Consider the following 15,661-nt stretch of genomic DNA (forward strand, 5'->3'; position numbering starts at 1 on the left):
GGTATGTGCCACTCTGCCTGGATAATTTTTGTATTTTTAGTAGAGACGGGGTTTCACCATGTTGGCCAGGCTGGTCTCGAACTCCTGACCTCAAGTGATCCACCCACCTCGGCCTCCCAAAGTGCTGGGATTACAGGCGTGCATGAGCCACCGCGCCCGGCCTCAAATGGCTTCTTAATATCTCTTCACAATAGGGATGGGAAAAAATTACTCTATCACAGCTAAGGCTGAAAATTCAATCCTTCAAGTTAAGTTACTCAGACATCCACTGAACACAAGGAATTCTTCCTGGAGCAACAATCTCATTAGTCACCGATGGGAAGGGCAGAAAACCCATCAGGTTACAGATGAATCAGGTTACAGGTAACATGACTACCTAGTAGGAAATTCATTTCCCATAAAGATTAAAAATAAAAAGTCTCAGGGCCAGGTATGGTGGCTCATATCTGTTAATCTCAGCCCTTTTGGAGGCTGAGGTGAGAGGATCGCTTGAGCCCAGGAGTTCTAGACGAGCCTGGGCAACATAGTGAGACCCCGTCTCTACAAAAAAATTAAAAATTAGCCAGGCGTGGTGGTGCACGCCTGTAGTTCCAGCTACGTGGGAGGCTGAGGTGGGAGGATCGCTTGAGCCTAGGAGGTGGAGGCTGCAGTGAGCCGTGTTCATGCCACTAGACTCCGGCCTGGGCAACAGAGTGAGACCCTGTCTTAAATAAAATAAAATAAAATAGGCCAGGCACAGTGGCTCACACCTGTAATCCCAGCACTTTGGGAGGCTGAGTTGGGCAGATCCCCTGAGGTCAGCAGTTCAAGAACAGCCTGGACAACATGGCGAAACCCTGTCTCTACTAAAAATACAAAAAGTAACCAGGCGTGGTGGCGGGTACCTGTAATCCCAGCTACTTGCAGGGCCGAGGATGGAGAATTGCTTGAACTCAGGAGGCGGAGGTTGCAGTGAGCCAAGATCTTGCCATTACACACCAGCCTGGGTGACAAGAGCCATACTCCATCTCAAAAAAATAAATAAAATAATAAAATTAGCCGAGCTTGGTGGCGGGCACCTGTAATCTCAGCTACTCAGAAGACTCCATCTCAAACAAACAAACAAAAAAAACAATAACAACACACACACACACACACACACACAGACACGAATACCCTCCGTGGTCACTCTACACCAGGTGTTCTGCTAAACTCTTTAATTATTCTCTTACATTTAATCTTCATAACTATCCTGAGAGGGAAGTATTAATATCTGAGGCAGTACAGCTTGGTGTACGAAAGCATGGACCTGGAAGCCAGATTGCCTGGGTTCACATCCTAAGGGCTACTTATAAGCTGGGTGACCATGAGCAGGGTTATTGAAGTTCTCCAGGCCTCGTGATTCTCATGGAAAATGGAAATAATAACAGCACCTGTGTTCGTCTGTGTTCACACTGCTGTAAAGAACTACCCGAGACTGGGTAATTTATAAAGGAAAGAGGTTTAATTGACTCACAGTTCCACATGGCCCGGGAGGCCTCAGGAAACTTACAATCACGGCGGAAGGCAAAGGAAAAGCAACCACCTTCTTCACAAGGCGGCAGGAGAGCGAGCAAGCCTGTGGGAGAACTTCCAAATGCTTTTAAACCACCAGATCTCATGAGAACTCCCCTCGTGATCAGGACAACAGCCTGGGGAAACCGCCCCCGTGATCCAGTCGCCTCCCTCGACACGTGGGGATGACAATTTGAGATGAGATTTGGGTGGGGACACAGAGCCAAACCCTATCAGTGCCTATCTCCTGAAGGTGCTGTGTGGAATCAATGAATTAAAGCGTAGGAAGTGCTCAGAACAGGAGCTGGCAAAAGTAAGCCCTCAGGGTTAGTGATGTTTGTTATTCCCATCTGACAGGTAGAGATGGAGGCTTGGAAGGGTCAGTGGCTGGCTGGTGGTCTCACACCTGGGGAGAGGCAGGCCTGATTCACAGTACACACCACCCAACACAGCTGATCCTGGCTCTGCCCGTCCCCCAACTCCTCACCACACCAACACCGCCTGGTGTTTGTCTTTTCTGGTACTGAGCAAGGCTACAAGGTGCTAAAAGGAAGATACTAAGCGAATTGGCAGACTAACTTATTTACACTTTGAAGTTGCTATCGTGCGTGGACAAAAAAGCCGAAATGTGTTTTGGCTTAGGAATCTGCCCCTCATCTAAAAGGAAATGGCCCCTTTCAAAGGAGGCCCTTTTCACCTCTGCTTCTGGGCCTCTGTAGGTGAGGCCTCACGTGTTCTCTCTCTGAAATCCTGAGACTAAGGCAAAGCCTGGATTGCCCAATAAAACCTGACCTGAAGGACCTCTGAATGCAGATAACGAGTGTGATTGCTGGTGGAGGCCAATCCAGCAAAGACAGACTCATGAGCCAAGATGACCTCTGCCTTGAGGCCTGCCCTGCTGCCTGAAAGGTTCTAGAAAGAGTCACAGCCTTGCTGGGAGGGGGAAACACATATCCTATTCATTTATATTTTTTAGAGACAGGGACTCGCTCTGTCGCCCAGGCTGGAGTGCAGTGGCACAATCATAGCTCACTGAAGCCTCGACCTCCTGGGTTCAAGTGATCCTCCCACTTCAGCCTCCTGAGTAGCTGGGACTATAGGTTCACACCACCACATCTGACTGATTTTTTTTTTCTTAGAAACGGGATCTCGCTGGGCATGGTGGCTCACGCCTGTAATCCCAGCACTTTGGGAGGCTGAGGCGGGCAGATCACAAGGTCAGGAGATCGAGACCATCCTGGCTAACACGGTGAAACCCCATCGCTACTAAAAATAAAAAAATTAGACAGGCGTGGTGGCGGGCGCCTGTAATCCCAGCTACTCAGGAGGCTGAGGCAGGAGAATGGCATGAACCCGGAAGGCGGAGCTTGCAGGGAGCCCAGATGGCACCACTGCACTCCAGCCTAGGCAACAGCGTGAGACTGCATCTCAAAAAAAAAAAAAAAAAGAAAGAAATGGGGTCTCACTGTATTGCCCAGGCTGGTCTCAAATTCCCAGGCTCAAGCAGTCCTCCCACCTCAGCCTCCCAAAGTGCTGGAATTACAGGTGTGAGCCATTGTACCAGCCACATTGCATCACAGAAAACCAAACCATCTGCGATCCAGAATGACTGGGGAGTGGGAAGCTCTGAGGAAGCAACTCGGCCGGGCACGGTGGCTCAGGCCTATAATCCCAGCACTTTGGGAGGCCGAGGCTGGCGGATCACCTGAGGTCAGGAGTTCAAGACCAGCCCGGCCAATATGGTGAAACCCCATCTCATCTAAAATACAAAAATTAGCCAGGCGTAGTGGCACACTCTTGTCATCCCAGCTACTCAGGAGGCTGAGGCAGGAGAATCACTTGAACCCAGGAGGCAGAGGTTGCAGTGACCCGAGATGACGCCACTGCACTCCAGTCCAGGTGACAGAGCGGGACTCTGTCTCAACAAAAAAGAAAAAGAAAAAAGAAACAACTCAAAGAAAAATAACCTGTAGTAGTGGTTAATTAACACTTATGGGTGCTTACTACGTGCCAGGACCTATCCAAAAAGCTTTAGAAATATGATCCATTTATTTCTCATATCAACAGTAGGAGAGAAGAGGTGCTTATTAGGGTCATTTTACAGATAAGGAGACTCAGGCTCAGAAAAGTCAAATAACCTCCCAATGTCACACAGGCAGTCTAGCTTCAGAAACATGGTTTCATTCCGTGTTTTCAAACCTTTTTGTTCATCTCACAGCAAGAAATACATTCTACATCAGCTCCCAGTGTACACATACGCATCCGCATATAATCGAAACGGAGTCCAAAAACAGCATAATACTCGCCGTGGCCAATGCACTCATCTTTAGAGAGAAAACCCCTGCCCGCCTGCAGCTTGCGTTTGACTGGAGCGAAACAGTGAATAAGACCCACATGCAAAATTATAGCATCCACCGTGGTAATTTGGGGAATGCTGTAGAGAAAAATGAAGCAGCAAAGGACAAAGGTGGCCAAGGAAGACCTCCCGGGTGCTTCTGTTGCCAACTGCACTAATTTCAATGAGCTGTTACCCACAGTGCGAAAACCCCTTCCCTTAATCGCTCCACTCTAATGCCTCCCTGTATGCTTGAAGGCTTTCTCCTAGACTGTGTGTGCACACATGTATGTGGCAGTGTGCCATGTATATACGTCTGCAGGTGTGTGTGTGTGTATGCATGTATGTGGCAGTGTGCCATGTATATACGTCTGCAGGTGTGTGTCTGTGTGTATGCATGTATGTGGCACTGTGCCATGTGTATACGTGTAGGTGTGCATGTGTGTGCATGCATGTATGTGACAGTGTGCCATGTACATACGTCTGCAGGTGTGCAGGTACTGTGTGCATGCATTTATGTGGCACTGTGCACGTGTATATACATACGCAGGTGCGTGTGTGTGCATGCATGTACATGTGAAGGTGTGAATGTGTGCATGCATGTATGTTACTGTGCACATGTATATATACGTGTGCAGGTGTGCGTTTATGTGTGTGCATGTATGTGACAGTGTGCCATGTGTACGTGTGCAGGTGCGTGTATGTGTGTACGTGCATGTATGTGGCAGTGTGTCATGATACACGTGCTGATGTGCATGTATGTGTGTGCATGCATGTATGTGGCAGTGTGTCATGATACACACGTGCTGCTGTGCGTGTATGTGTGTGCATGCATGTATGTGGCAGTGTGTCACAATACACATGTGCTGCTGTGCGTGTGTGTGCATGCATGTATGTGGCCGTGTGTCATGATACACACGTGCTGCTGTGCGTGTATGTGCATGCATGTGGCAGTGTGTCATGATATACATGTGCTACTGTGCGTGTGTGTGCATGCATGTATGTGGCCATGTGCCATGAGTATATGTGTGCAGGTGCGTGTGTGCATGCATGTGGCCGTGTGCCATGTATGTACGTGTGCCATGTATGTACGTGTGCTGGCGTGTGTGTGCATGCATGAATGTGGCAGTGTACCGTGTATACATGTGCAGGTATGTATATGTGTGCATGCATGTATGTGGCCATGTGCCATGTGTATACGTGTACAGGTATGTATGTGTGCATGCAAGTGTGCCATGTGTATACGTGTGCAGATATGTGTGTATATGTGTGCATGCATGTATGTGGCCATGTGCCATGTGTATACGTGTACAGGTATGTATGTGTGCATGCGAGTGTGCCATGTGTATACGTGTGCAGATGTGTGTATATGTGTGCATGCATGTATGTGGCAGTGTACCATGTGTATACATGTGCTGTGCATTTATGTGTGTGCATGCATGTAACCATGTGCAGGTCCTCCCTCACTCACTTCCTCACGGAGGAGGCTTTGGAGACAGAGGCAGAACCCGAACACGTAGCTGTGCAGTTTGCCACAGGAGCTTGCCCTTGCAGAGGGGGCTGGAATGGCACCTGAAATCTAGCCCAGGTATCACTAGCCAAAGCCATGAGTGCCAGACACGTGCCCCGGCTCACGTCTGTAGTCCAGAGGAAGGTGACTCTTGTTATCATTGGTCCACCCAGAGGGGAGCATCTTTTGCGATTCCCAGGGGCAGCGCCGATTTCTAACGTGCATCAAGGTGCCCTATGTGCTAGAGTGTCCTAAGGGAGACAGGCGACGACTCACAGAAATAAAAATCACTCCCTGGGGGAAGTCTAGTGTGCTGGGCACCCCGGGCAGGGTGATGGATGTGGGTCTGGGGGGAGATGGGATTGGAGCCAGCTCTGAAGCATCTGGGGCCACTTGGGTAGCCTCCACCAAGGGCATTTGGAACTTGGCACTAGGGTGAAATCTTCAGGCTCTTCCCTTAAGTTAAAGAGACATATAAAAATGTTACCAGCATGGGCGGCAAGAGCATTGCCTATGGGAAACACAGCCAATCTTTGCTAATGAATAAGTGTAATTGATCAAAACAGATGACTTGATGGACCTTCCAAATGTGCTTTTAGCAAAGTGGACAGTTTTTCATTCAAATGCAAACTCATCCAGATAAAATCTAATAATGGAGATTTTGGAACAATCCCAGCATCAATGATTTTTTTTTTTTCCTCCTTCACTGAGCAGGAAGGCATCTTAAATTCCTGGTTGCAGCTTGACCCAACCAGACACCACCAGTGTGCTGCTTTCCGCGTGGCTGAGGAGACCGTGACAGTTCGCAGACACAGCAAGGGGCTCGCACGCCACCCCCATCCCCACCTGACCTCTCCTCCTTAGCCCCATTCCCACTCCCTGACCTAGAAAGAGCTCGGTGGACGCTCAATTCTAGGCAATCATGTATTCAACCATTGAGCTTTGACTGCGGGAAGGCACCGTGCCTACCACCAGAAGGGGATTCAAAGACGACTAAGACCAGGCCCTGTCCTCGGAAAAGAGAGCAGATGTGAGGGGAGACGGATGACAGTAGACCCGGTGAAGGTCTCGGCTCACCCCAACAAGCACTTAATCTTTCTGAGCTTCAGTTTCCTCTTTTATCCAATGAAGACGCTGGACTAGACATGATCTCTGGGCACCAGGCCAGCTGGAAAACGAGATGCGCCTAAGCTTTCCCCTTCCTCTCTTGCTCCCAGACTCCTAGAAAGCCAAGAGGCCAGGCGCCGCCTTCTAAGAAGAAAACGAATCCGCAGAGGGGGCTGGTGAGGGCCATGAGCCTTCCCTGGAGTTTGCACGTGGCCCCAACACACAGAGCAGCCTGGAGAAGAGGAGACTAAGTTCAGAAAATTGAGTGGAAGGTTTGGCCTTCCACGGTTAGGAAAGCAGAGCTCAGAAGGACCGGGAATTTCCGGGAAATGGGAAGCCCCTGGGGTGTGTGCAGAGAGGGGTGACACCCAGAGGGGTGACAGCCAGCCAGAAGGGTGACAGCATCCGGTGGTGCGAAGGAATCTGGCGGGGTCGGGCGGAGGGAGGGGGTGAGGGATGTCACGGCTCAAAGGCCGAGGCCTGGCTCAGGCTCCTCCCCCGGGCCGGCTACACGCCCCATTCCGTCAGCCCTGCCGCCGCCACAAGCTCATTTTCATAGAGTCGCCCGAGCCTCACGTCGCTTTGCACGTTTTTGTCTAAGTTCCACCAGCGGCTTTGGGGTCAACAGGCGCAGCTCGCCCTCCTTCCCGCCCGCTCCCCAGCCCCGAGCTTGAGGTCAAACGGGGCCGCGGAGTCGCCCAGGAAGGGGTCCCGGCAGCCCGGGGTGCGGGGCGCGCGGCGGGGTCTGGCGGGGTCTGGGGGTCGCGGCGGGGAGCGGGGGTCTGAGGGGCGCCCACCTGCGGGGAAGCCGTCCTCGCGGTCGGAGCTGTGCCGGCTGCCGTCGCTGTCTCTCTCCGGCGAGCTGTGGCCGGGCGAGTCCCGCTCGGGCACCCGCAGGAACCTCTGGCGCCTCCACGGGGGCCGGTGCTCGCGCCTGGGGGTCTCCCCCGCGGCGAGGGGCGAGCCCGGGCGGTCCTTGGCCTCCGGCTGCTCCAGGTCGCGGGTCCCCCGCTGCGGCCGCCGCCCCCCGGGGATCAGGTGCATCCAGCGCTGGGGGCTGCACGCCCGCCCCGGCCTCTCCACCTCCTCGCGGGTGCCGAACCGGCAAGGGGCCACCAGCCAGGGGCCGAGGACGACCTTCTCGTTGAAATCCACCATCTCGAAGTCGTGGTCGCTGCCGTCGCCCCCCTCGTCCGTGCCGGGAGCCGCGTGGGGGTCCCCGAGGGGCGCGTCGTCCTCCCGGGCCCGGAACCGCAGCTGGGGCTGCAGGAGCTGCTGGTGGACGGCGTCGGCCCAGCTCCTTCCCCCGCCCGCTTCTCCGGCCGCCCCGGGCCCGGCGGGCAGGTCCCCGCGGGGAGACTCAGCCTCGGGGTCGGGGCGCCCGGGGTCCCCGCGGGGAGACTCAGCCTCGGGGTCCGGGCGCCCGGGGTCCCCGCGGGGAGACTCAGCCTCGGGGTCGGGGCGCCCGGGGTCCCCGCGGGGAGACTCAGCCTCGGGGTCCGGGCGCCCGGGGTCCCCGCGGGGAGACTCAGCCTCGGGGTCGGGGCGCCCGGGGTCCCCGCGGGGAGACTCAGCCTCGGGGTCGGGGCGCCCGGGGTCCCCGCGGGGAGACTCAGCCTCGGGGTCGGGGCGCCCGGGGTCCCCGCGGGGAGACTCAGCCTCGGGGTCGGGGCGCCCGGGGTCCCCGCGGGGAGACTCAGCCTCGGGGTCGGGGCGCCCGGGGTCCCCGCGGGGAGACTCAGCCTCGGGGTCGGGGTGCCCGGGGTCCCCGGAGTCTCCGCCGCCGCCCCCGGCCAGCGCGGCCTGCAGGAGGGAGGCTTTGAGCTGCTCCCGCGCCAGCACCTGTTGCAGCCGCTCCAGGTTGAGTCTGCAGCGCTCCAGCTCCCGCTCCGCGTCCCGCACCGACTCCAGCCTCGGGACCGGCGCCTCCGCCCCGGGGAACTCGGCCCGCCAGCGCCGCTCGAACGCGCGGGGGTCCCACATGCCCCGAGCTCCGTCCCGCGGCCCCGAAGAGACCAGAGGAAAAATCAAGTGTCCGCTTCCGCCCTCGCGCCTTTTTCCCGTCTTCTTCCTCTTCTTCTTCTCCTCCTGGGTTTCGCCTCCCTGACGTCAGCGGCTCCTCGCGGCGGGGGCGGGCGCCTGGGGGATGAGAACCCGCCCCGGGCATCCCACAGCCAGCTCGGGCCGCGGAGCCGCCGGGGGAGGGCGGGAGCTGCGGGGCCTCGACTCCAGCCTTCCCCGCCGCGCGCTGCCGGCCCCGGACCCCGCCCGCCCCGCGCCCCGCTCCCTGCACCCGAGCGCGGGCCCCGAACACCCTCCTGCCGGGCCCGGGGAAGACGTGCGGGGCTGAAGGCGGCTTGGCTGTGTCACTGCGGACCCGCGGGGTCGCCCTGCGCGGGGATGGATTGATTGATTGATTGATTGATTGATTGATTGATTTTCCTTTTTTGAGGCCAGGTCTCGCTCTGTCGCCCAGGCTGGAGCACAGTGGCGCGATCATGCCCTAAACTCACTTGACGAAGATCACGGAGCAGTTTAATCCAAATCTGGGGGTAACGCTTTGGGGTTCTGTTGGCCCCTGTAAGCTTCTCTCCTCTTCTCACTGAAGCTTTTCCAGGAAAAACACTCAAGGATGACAGCGCCAAGCGGCTCTGTTGGAGGCGCCCGGGACCTCAAAGCTGGACTCCTGGGGCACTGAGTCCAACCGTGGCTGCAGGGGCCGCGGCCTGGCGGAGGGTCCGCGTGGGTGTCTGCGAGGACCCCCCACTCCATCTCCTCTTTGCGGCCTCAGACACTTCCCCTGGGGAGGACAAGAAATGGGAGCTGAGCCAGGCGCGGTGGCTCACGCCTGTAATCCCAACACTTTGGGAGGCCGAGGCAGGCAGATCACCTGAGGTCGGGAGTTCGAGACCAGCCTGACCAACATGGTGAAACCCCGTCTCTACTAAAAATACAAAATTAGCCGGGCGTGGTGGCACATGCCCGTAATCCCAGCTACTCAGGAGGCTGAGGCAGGAGAATCCCTTGAACCTGGGAGGCGGAGGTTGCGGTGAGCCGAGATTGCGCCATTGTACTCCAGCCTGGGCAACAAGAGCGAAACTCTGTCTCAAAAAAAAAAGAAATAAAGAAACGAGAGCTGGAGAGGGGGCCTGGAGACGGGGGGTCCCACGTGGCCCTGCCCTCCACACCTGGCTGAGCAAGGCTTTCCAGTTCTTTTCCAGGGTTGTGGATGAGGCCCCACTGCCTGCGAAGAGAGGCCCTGATAAACCATCTTGTGCTTTCTTAAAGAGGGGACACCATATCAATGATTCACGTTTCCTTCATTTTAAGCATGAAGAAATTGATCTAAGAGGCCGGGCGCGGTGGCTCACGCCTGTAATCCCAGCACTTTGGGAGGCCGAGGCGGGTGGAACACCTGAGGTGAGGAGTTCGAGACCAGCCTGGCCAACATGGGGAAACCCTGTCTCTACAAAAATACAAAAATTAGCCGGGCGTGGTGGCAGACGCCTGTAATCCCAGCTACTCGGGAGGCTGAGGCAACAGAATTGCTTGAACCTGGGAGGCGGAGGTTGCAGCGAGCCAACATCACACCACTGCACTCCAGCCTGGGCAACAAGAGTGAGACTCCGTCTCAAAAAAAAAAAAAAGAAAGAAAGAAAGAAAAAAAAGAAATTGATCTAAGAGGCTGACTTGGCAGCTGGAAATTCTTCCTCCCCACAGCACCTTTTGGGGACTGGAGCTAAACTCAGCCACCTTCTCCGTAGCCCCTGCCACCCACCCGGTTCTCACCTGAGCCATGGGCACAGGCCGTCCTGCTCCCACTTTTCCAGCCCCTTAATTCATCCCTCAAGGCTACAAGGAAGCAAGGAAGATGTTTCTTAACCACAAATGTGCCATGTGTTTGCGCCAAGCCCTTTCTTGGATCCCGTCACATACAGGGTGGAGTCCAGACTCCTTGACATGACACAGAAGTCCTCCCACATCTAGTCTCTGCCTTCTTCCTATAATTTAGCCTTGCCAGCTCAAAGCTGGCCCCAAAGACCTCACACCCTTTTCCTTGGAACTTCTCATCTCTCCCTACACACTTGCAAAAGTCCCTACTGCCTGGGGACCTCCCCCTCTGATGAACCTTTTCAGCCCCCTCCTCGCCCTTGTTTGTATCAGCATTGGATCTCATGTCTGCCTTTTATCTTTGTTTGCCCTTGTTCCACCTTATTTTGTTTCTTTTCCTGTAGAGAGGCACCGGCTTCTCCACCTCATCTCAGTCCCTGAACCGGCAGGGGGCCATGCGCAAATGGAGCAAATTTCAAATCCACCATCTCGGCTGGGCGCGGTGGCTCACACCTGAAATCCCAGCACTTTGGGAGGCCGAGGCAGGTGGATGACCTAAGGTCAGGATTTCGAGACCAGCCTGGCCAACATGATGAAATCCCGTCTCTACTAAAAATACAAAAATTAGCCGGGTGTGGTGGCGGGTGCCTGTAATCTCAGCTACTCCCAAGGGAGGCTGAGGCAGGAGAATGGCTTGAATCCAAGAGGCGGAGGCTGCAGTGAGCCAAGATCACGCCATTGCGCTCCAGCCTGGGTGACAGAGAGAGACTCTGTCTCAAAAAAAATAATAATAATAATCCCCCAAAAAAACAAAAAACAAATCCACCATCTCAAAGTCGTGGTCACTGCTGTTGCCCCCATCATCTCATGTTGCCAGGCTCATCTTGAACTCCTGGGCTCAAGCAGCCCACCCTCTCTGCCTCCCAAAGCGCTGGGATTACCAGCATGAGCCACTGGGGTTGTTCCACCTGTAGGGCAGTGGCACAATTACTGCTCACTGCAGCCTGGACCCCCTGGGCGGAAGCCATCCTCCCTCCTCAGCCTGCAGAGTAGCTGGAACTACAGGCATGTGCCATCATGCCTGGCTAATTTTTGTATTTTTCGCAGAGATGGGGGGTCTCACTGTTGCCCAGGCTGCTCTGGAACTCCTGGGCTCAAGCAATCGGCCTGCCCTGGCCTCCCACTGTGCTGGGATTACGGGCATGAGGCACCGCATTGGACTCCACTTTATTATAGTTACTAGTGAGACCTTTTGTTTCCCCTACTCTAAGAACCCCTCAAGTGCAGAGATTGTGTCTTTTTTCATTTTTGTATTCCGGCACCTTCTCGCAGAGTGTGGTATAGAGGTGACTGATAATTGTTGAAGGAAAGAAATGAACGAACGAACAAACAGACGGATGCATGAACCCCCTCCTTGCCTCCTGCTGGGCTCTTCTGTCCTGAATCACTCCGGACTGGGGCACATTTGCTTCCCACACGTCAACTCCAAGAAAGAATTTCCTTTCTTGCCAAAGTCTGTGTTTACTCATTTTACTAATATCTCTCTTCCTTCTTTGTTTTTTCTTTTCCTTTTTTTTTTTTTTTTTTTGAGACAGAATCTCACTCTGTGGTCCAGGCTGGAGTGCAGTGACGAGATCTCGGCTCACTACAAGCTCCGCCTCCCGGGTTCACGCCATTCTCCTGCCTCAGCCTCCCCAGTAGCTGGGACTACAGGCGCCCGCCACCACGCCCGGCTAATTTTTTTGTATGTTTAGTAGAGACGGGGTTTCACCGTGTTAGCCGGGATGGTCTCGATCTCCTGACCTCGTGATCCACCCGACTCAACCTCCCAAAGTGCTGGGATTACAGGCGTGAGCCACAGCGCCCGGCCTCTTTCTTTCTTTTTAACTTGGTGTGCCACTGGCATGAATCATCCCAGTGTTTGTCTTCATGCCAGACTGCTATGGAAAAATGGATGTTTTTTGTTATTATTATGATTTTTTTTTTTTTTTGAGATAGAGTCTCACTCTGTCCCCCAGGCTGGAGTGCAATCCCCGTTCACTGCAACCTCCGCCTCCCAGGTTCAAGTGACTCTCCTGCCTCAGCCTCCCGAGTGGCTAGGATTACAGGCACGTGACACCACACCCGGCTAATTTTTATATTTTTAGTAGAGACAGGGTTTCGCCATGTTGACCAGGCTGGTCTCGAACCCCTGACCTCAGGTGACCCGCCCACCTCGGCCACCCAGAGTGCTGGGATTACAGGCATGAGCCACCGTGCTCCGCCGATGTGTTTTAAATACACTACTTTGGCCGGGCTTGGTGGCTCATGCCTGTAATACCAGCACTTTGGAAGGCCGAGGCAGGCAGATCACCTGAGGTCAGGGGTTCTAGACCAGCCTGGCCAATATGTTGAAACCCCGTCTCTACTAAAAATACCAAAAATTAGCCGGGCGTGGTGGTGGGTGCCTGTAATCCCAGCTACTCAGGAGGTTGAGACAGGAGAACTGCTTGAACCCGGGAGGCGGAGGTTGCAGTGAGCCGAGATTGCGCCACTGCACTCCAGCCTGGGCAACAAGAGCGAAACTCCGTCTCAAAAATAAATAAATAAATAAATAATAAAAATAAAATGCACTAATTTACTATTCCCCAGTTTGAGTGATTTCTCAATCCTTCACCTAGCTCCTCAACCTGCTTTCTCTCCCACCTTCGCTGCACACCCCAGGGGTCATCACAGTCTCCTTTGTCCACTGAGAAGGACTGAGAAGCTTCCAATGCCTATCGCCAGCCCACACCAGGGAGAGTCCATCAAAGGGAGTCCACGACATCTTGGCCTCTGTAAAGATTTCAGAATGGGAGAGGAAGAGCAGTCCAGAAGTGATGGATGAACCCAGGCAACAGCATAAACAGCATATTGATTGGAAACTGTTTCAATATGTATGTTGGAATGCACCAAGAAAAAGAAAACTATAGGTTACTAATACGCATCCATTTCTGAATGTGCAAGTTCCCTGGGAGGATAGTTTCAAATCTCTCCTTTCATTAAAGCCGTGGTATGATTCTGTTTTGGCCCAAGGAAATTGTTACCAATACCACTAATTTTTTCCACAAGGACCAGTAGAGCTGGAAATGCCAGCACACATCATCTTCTGTAAACAGATCCCAGGAGCAGCCTGCATTGTCCCCAGCTGGTGGATAGCTCAGCTTTATGACTCGGCTCTGGGTCCTCATGGGGACAGCGTAGGCTGCTGACATTTAGAGTCCACACCTCTAGCTGCCATACATTTTTTTCTTTTAATTAAGTATTTATTGATCACTCTTGGGTGTTTCTCGGAGAGGGGGATATGGCAGGGTCATAGGATAATAGTGGAGGGAAGGTCAGCAGATAAACACATGAACAAAGGTCTCTGGTTTTCCTAGGCAGAGGTCCCTGCGGCCTTCCGCAGTGTTTGTGCCCCTGGGTACTTGAGATTAGGGAGTGGTGATGACTCTTAAAGAGCATGCTGCCTTCAAGCATCTGTTTAACAAAGCACATCTTGCACCACCCTTAATCCATTTAACCCTGAGTTGACACAGCACATGTTTCAGAGAGCAGGGGGCTGGGGGAAAGGCCATAGATCAACAGCATCCCAAGGCAGAAGAATTTCTCCTAGTCAGAACAAAATGGAGTCTCCTATGGCCACCTCTTTCTACACAGACACAGCAACAATCTGATCTCTCCTTCCTTACCCCACACTTACCCCCCTTCTCTTCAACAAAACCGCCATCGTCCTCATGGCCCGCTCCCGATGGTCGCTGTCTCTTCGGAGCTGTTGGGTACACCTCCCAGACAGGGCGGCCGGGCAGAGGCGCTCCTCACTTCCTCCCAGCCGGGGTGGCAGCCAGGCAGAGGCGCTCCTCACCTCCCAGACGGGGCGGCCAGGCAGAGGTGCTCCTCACTTCCCACACTGGGCGGCCGGGCAGAGGCGCTCCTCACCTCCCAGACGGGGCGGGCAGGCAGAGGCGCTCCTCACCTCCCAGAAGGGGCGGCCGGGCAGAGGCGCTCCTCACCTCCCAGACGGGGCGGCCGGGCAGAGGCGCTCCTCACCTCCCAGACGGGGCGGCCGGGCAGAGGCGCTCCTCACTTCCTCCCAGATGGGGTGGCCGGGCAGAGGCGCTCCTCACCTCCCAGACGGGGCGGCCGGGCAGAGGCGCTCCTCACCTCCCAGACGGGGCGGCCGGGCAGAGGCGCTCCTCACCTCCCAGACGGGGCTGCTGGGCAGAGGCGGTCCTCACTTCCCAGACGGGGCGGCCAGGCAGAGACGCTCCTCACTTCCTCCCAGCCGGGGTGGCAGCCAGGCAGAGGCGCTCCTCACCTCCCAGACGGGGCGGCCAGGCAGAAGTGCTCCTCACTTCCCACACTGGGCGGCCGGGCAGAGGCACTCCTCACCTCCCAGACCCCAGACAGAGTGGCCGGGCAGAGGCACCCCTCACCTCCCAGACCCCAGACAGAGTGGCCGGGCAGAGGCGCCCCTCACCTCCCAGACGGGGCGGCCGGGCAGAGGCGCTCCTCACCTCCCAGACGGGGCTGCTGGGCAGAGGCGGTCCTCACTTCCCAGACGGGGCGGCCAGGCAGAGACGCTCCTCACTTCCTCCCAGCCGGGGTGGCAGCCAGGCAGAGGCGCTCCTCACCTCCCAGACGGGGCGGCCAGGCAGAGGCGCTCCTCACCTCCCAGAAGGGGCAGCCGGGCAGAGGCGCTCCTCACCTCCCAGACGGGGCGGCCGGGCAGAGGCGCTCCTCACTTCCTCCCAGACGGGGCGGCCGGGCAGAGGCGCTCCTCACTTCCCAGACAGGGCGACCGGGCAGAGGCGCTCTTCACTTCCTCCCAGACGGGGCGGCCCGGCAGAGGCGCTCCTCACCTCCCAGACGGGGCGGCCGGGCAGAGGCGGTCCTCACTTCCCAGACGGGGCGGCCAGGCAGAGACGCTCCTCACTTCCTCCCAGCCGGGGTGGCAGCCAGGCAGAGGCGCTCCTCACCTCCCAGACGGGGCGGCCAGGCAGAGGCGCTCCTCACCTCCCAGAAGGGGCGGCCGGGCAGAGGCGCTCCTCACCTCCCAGACGGGGCGGCCGGGCAGAGGCGCTCCTCACTTCCTCCCAGACGGGGCGGCCGGGCAGAGGCGCTCCTCACCTCCCAGAAGGGGCGGCCGGGCAGAGGCGCTCCTCACCTCCCAGACGGGGCGGCCGGGCAGAGGCGCTCCTCACCTCCCAGACGGGGCGGCCGGGCAGAGGCGCTCCTCACTTCCTCCCAGACGGGGTGGTGGCCAGGCAGAGGCGATCCTCACCTCCCAGACGGGGCGGCCGGGCAGAGGCGCTCCTCACTTCCTCCCA

At 56.0% G+C, this 15,661-nt stretch overlaps 1 protein-coding gene across 2 annotated transcripts in view; it reads right to left on the reverse strand.

The window, feature by feature from the left end:
- ABR (ABR activator of RhoGEF and GTPase) overlaps positions 1–8,530 on the reverse strand; it is a 228,738-nt gene extending 220,208 nt beyond the window's left edge. The window contains exon 1 of one of the 2 annotated variants that reach the window (XM_054535343.2): positions 7,283–8,515. In XM_054535343.2, coding sequence (XP_054391318.2) covers positions 7,283–8,468 — 1,186 coding nt within the window. In that variant the 5' untranslated portion in view covers positions 8,469–8,515. Of the gene's footprint in view, positions 1–7,282 lie in introns of both variants that reach the window. The other variant, XM_054535344.2, reaches the window with a different exon arrangement.
- Between the last annotated feature and the right edge of the window lie 7,131 nt (positions 8,531–15,661).

Source organism: Pongo abelii, chromosome 19 (genome assembly GCF_028885655.2).
Source record: "Pongo abelii isolate AG06213 chromosome 19, NHGRI_mPonAbe1-v2.0_pri, whole genome shotgun sequence".
Classification (NCBI taxonomy): Eukaryota; Metazoa; Chordata; class Mammalia; order Primates; family Hominidae; genus Pongo; species Pongo abelii.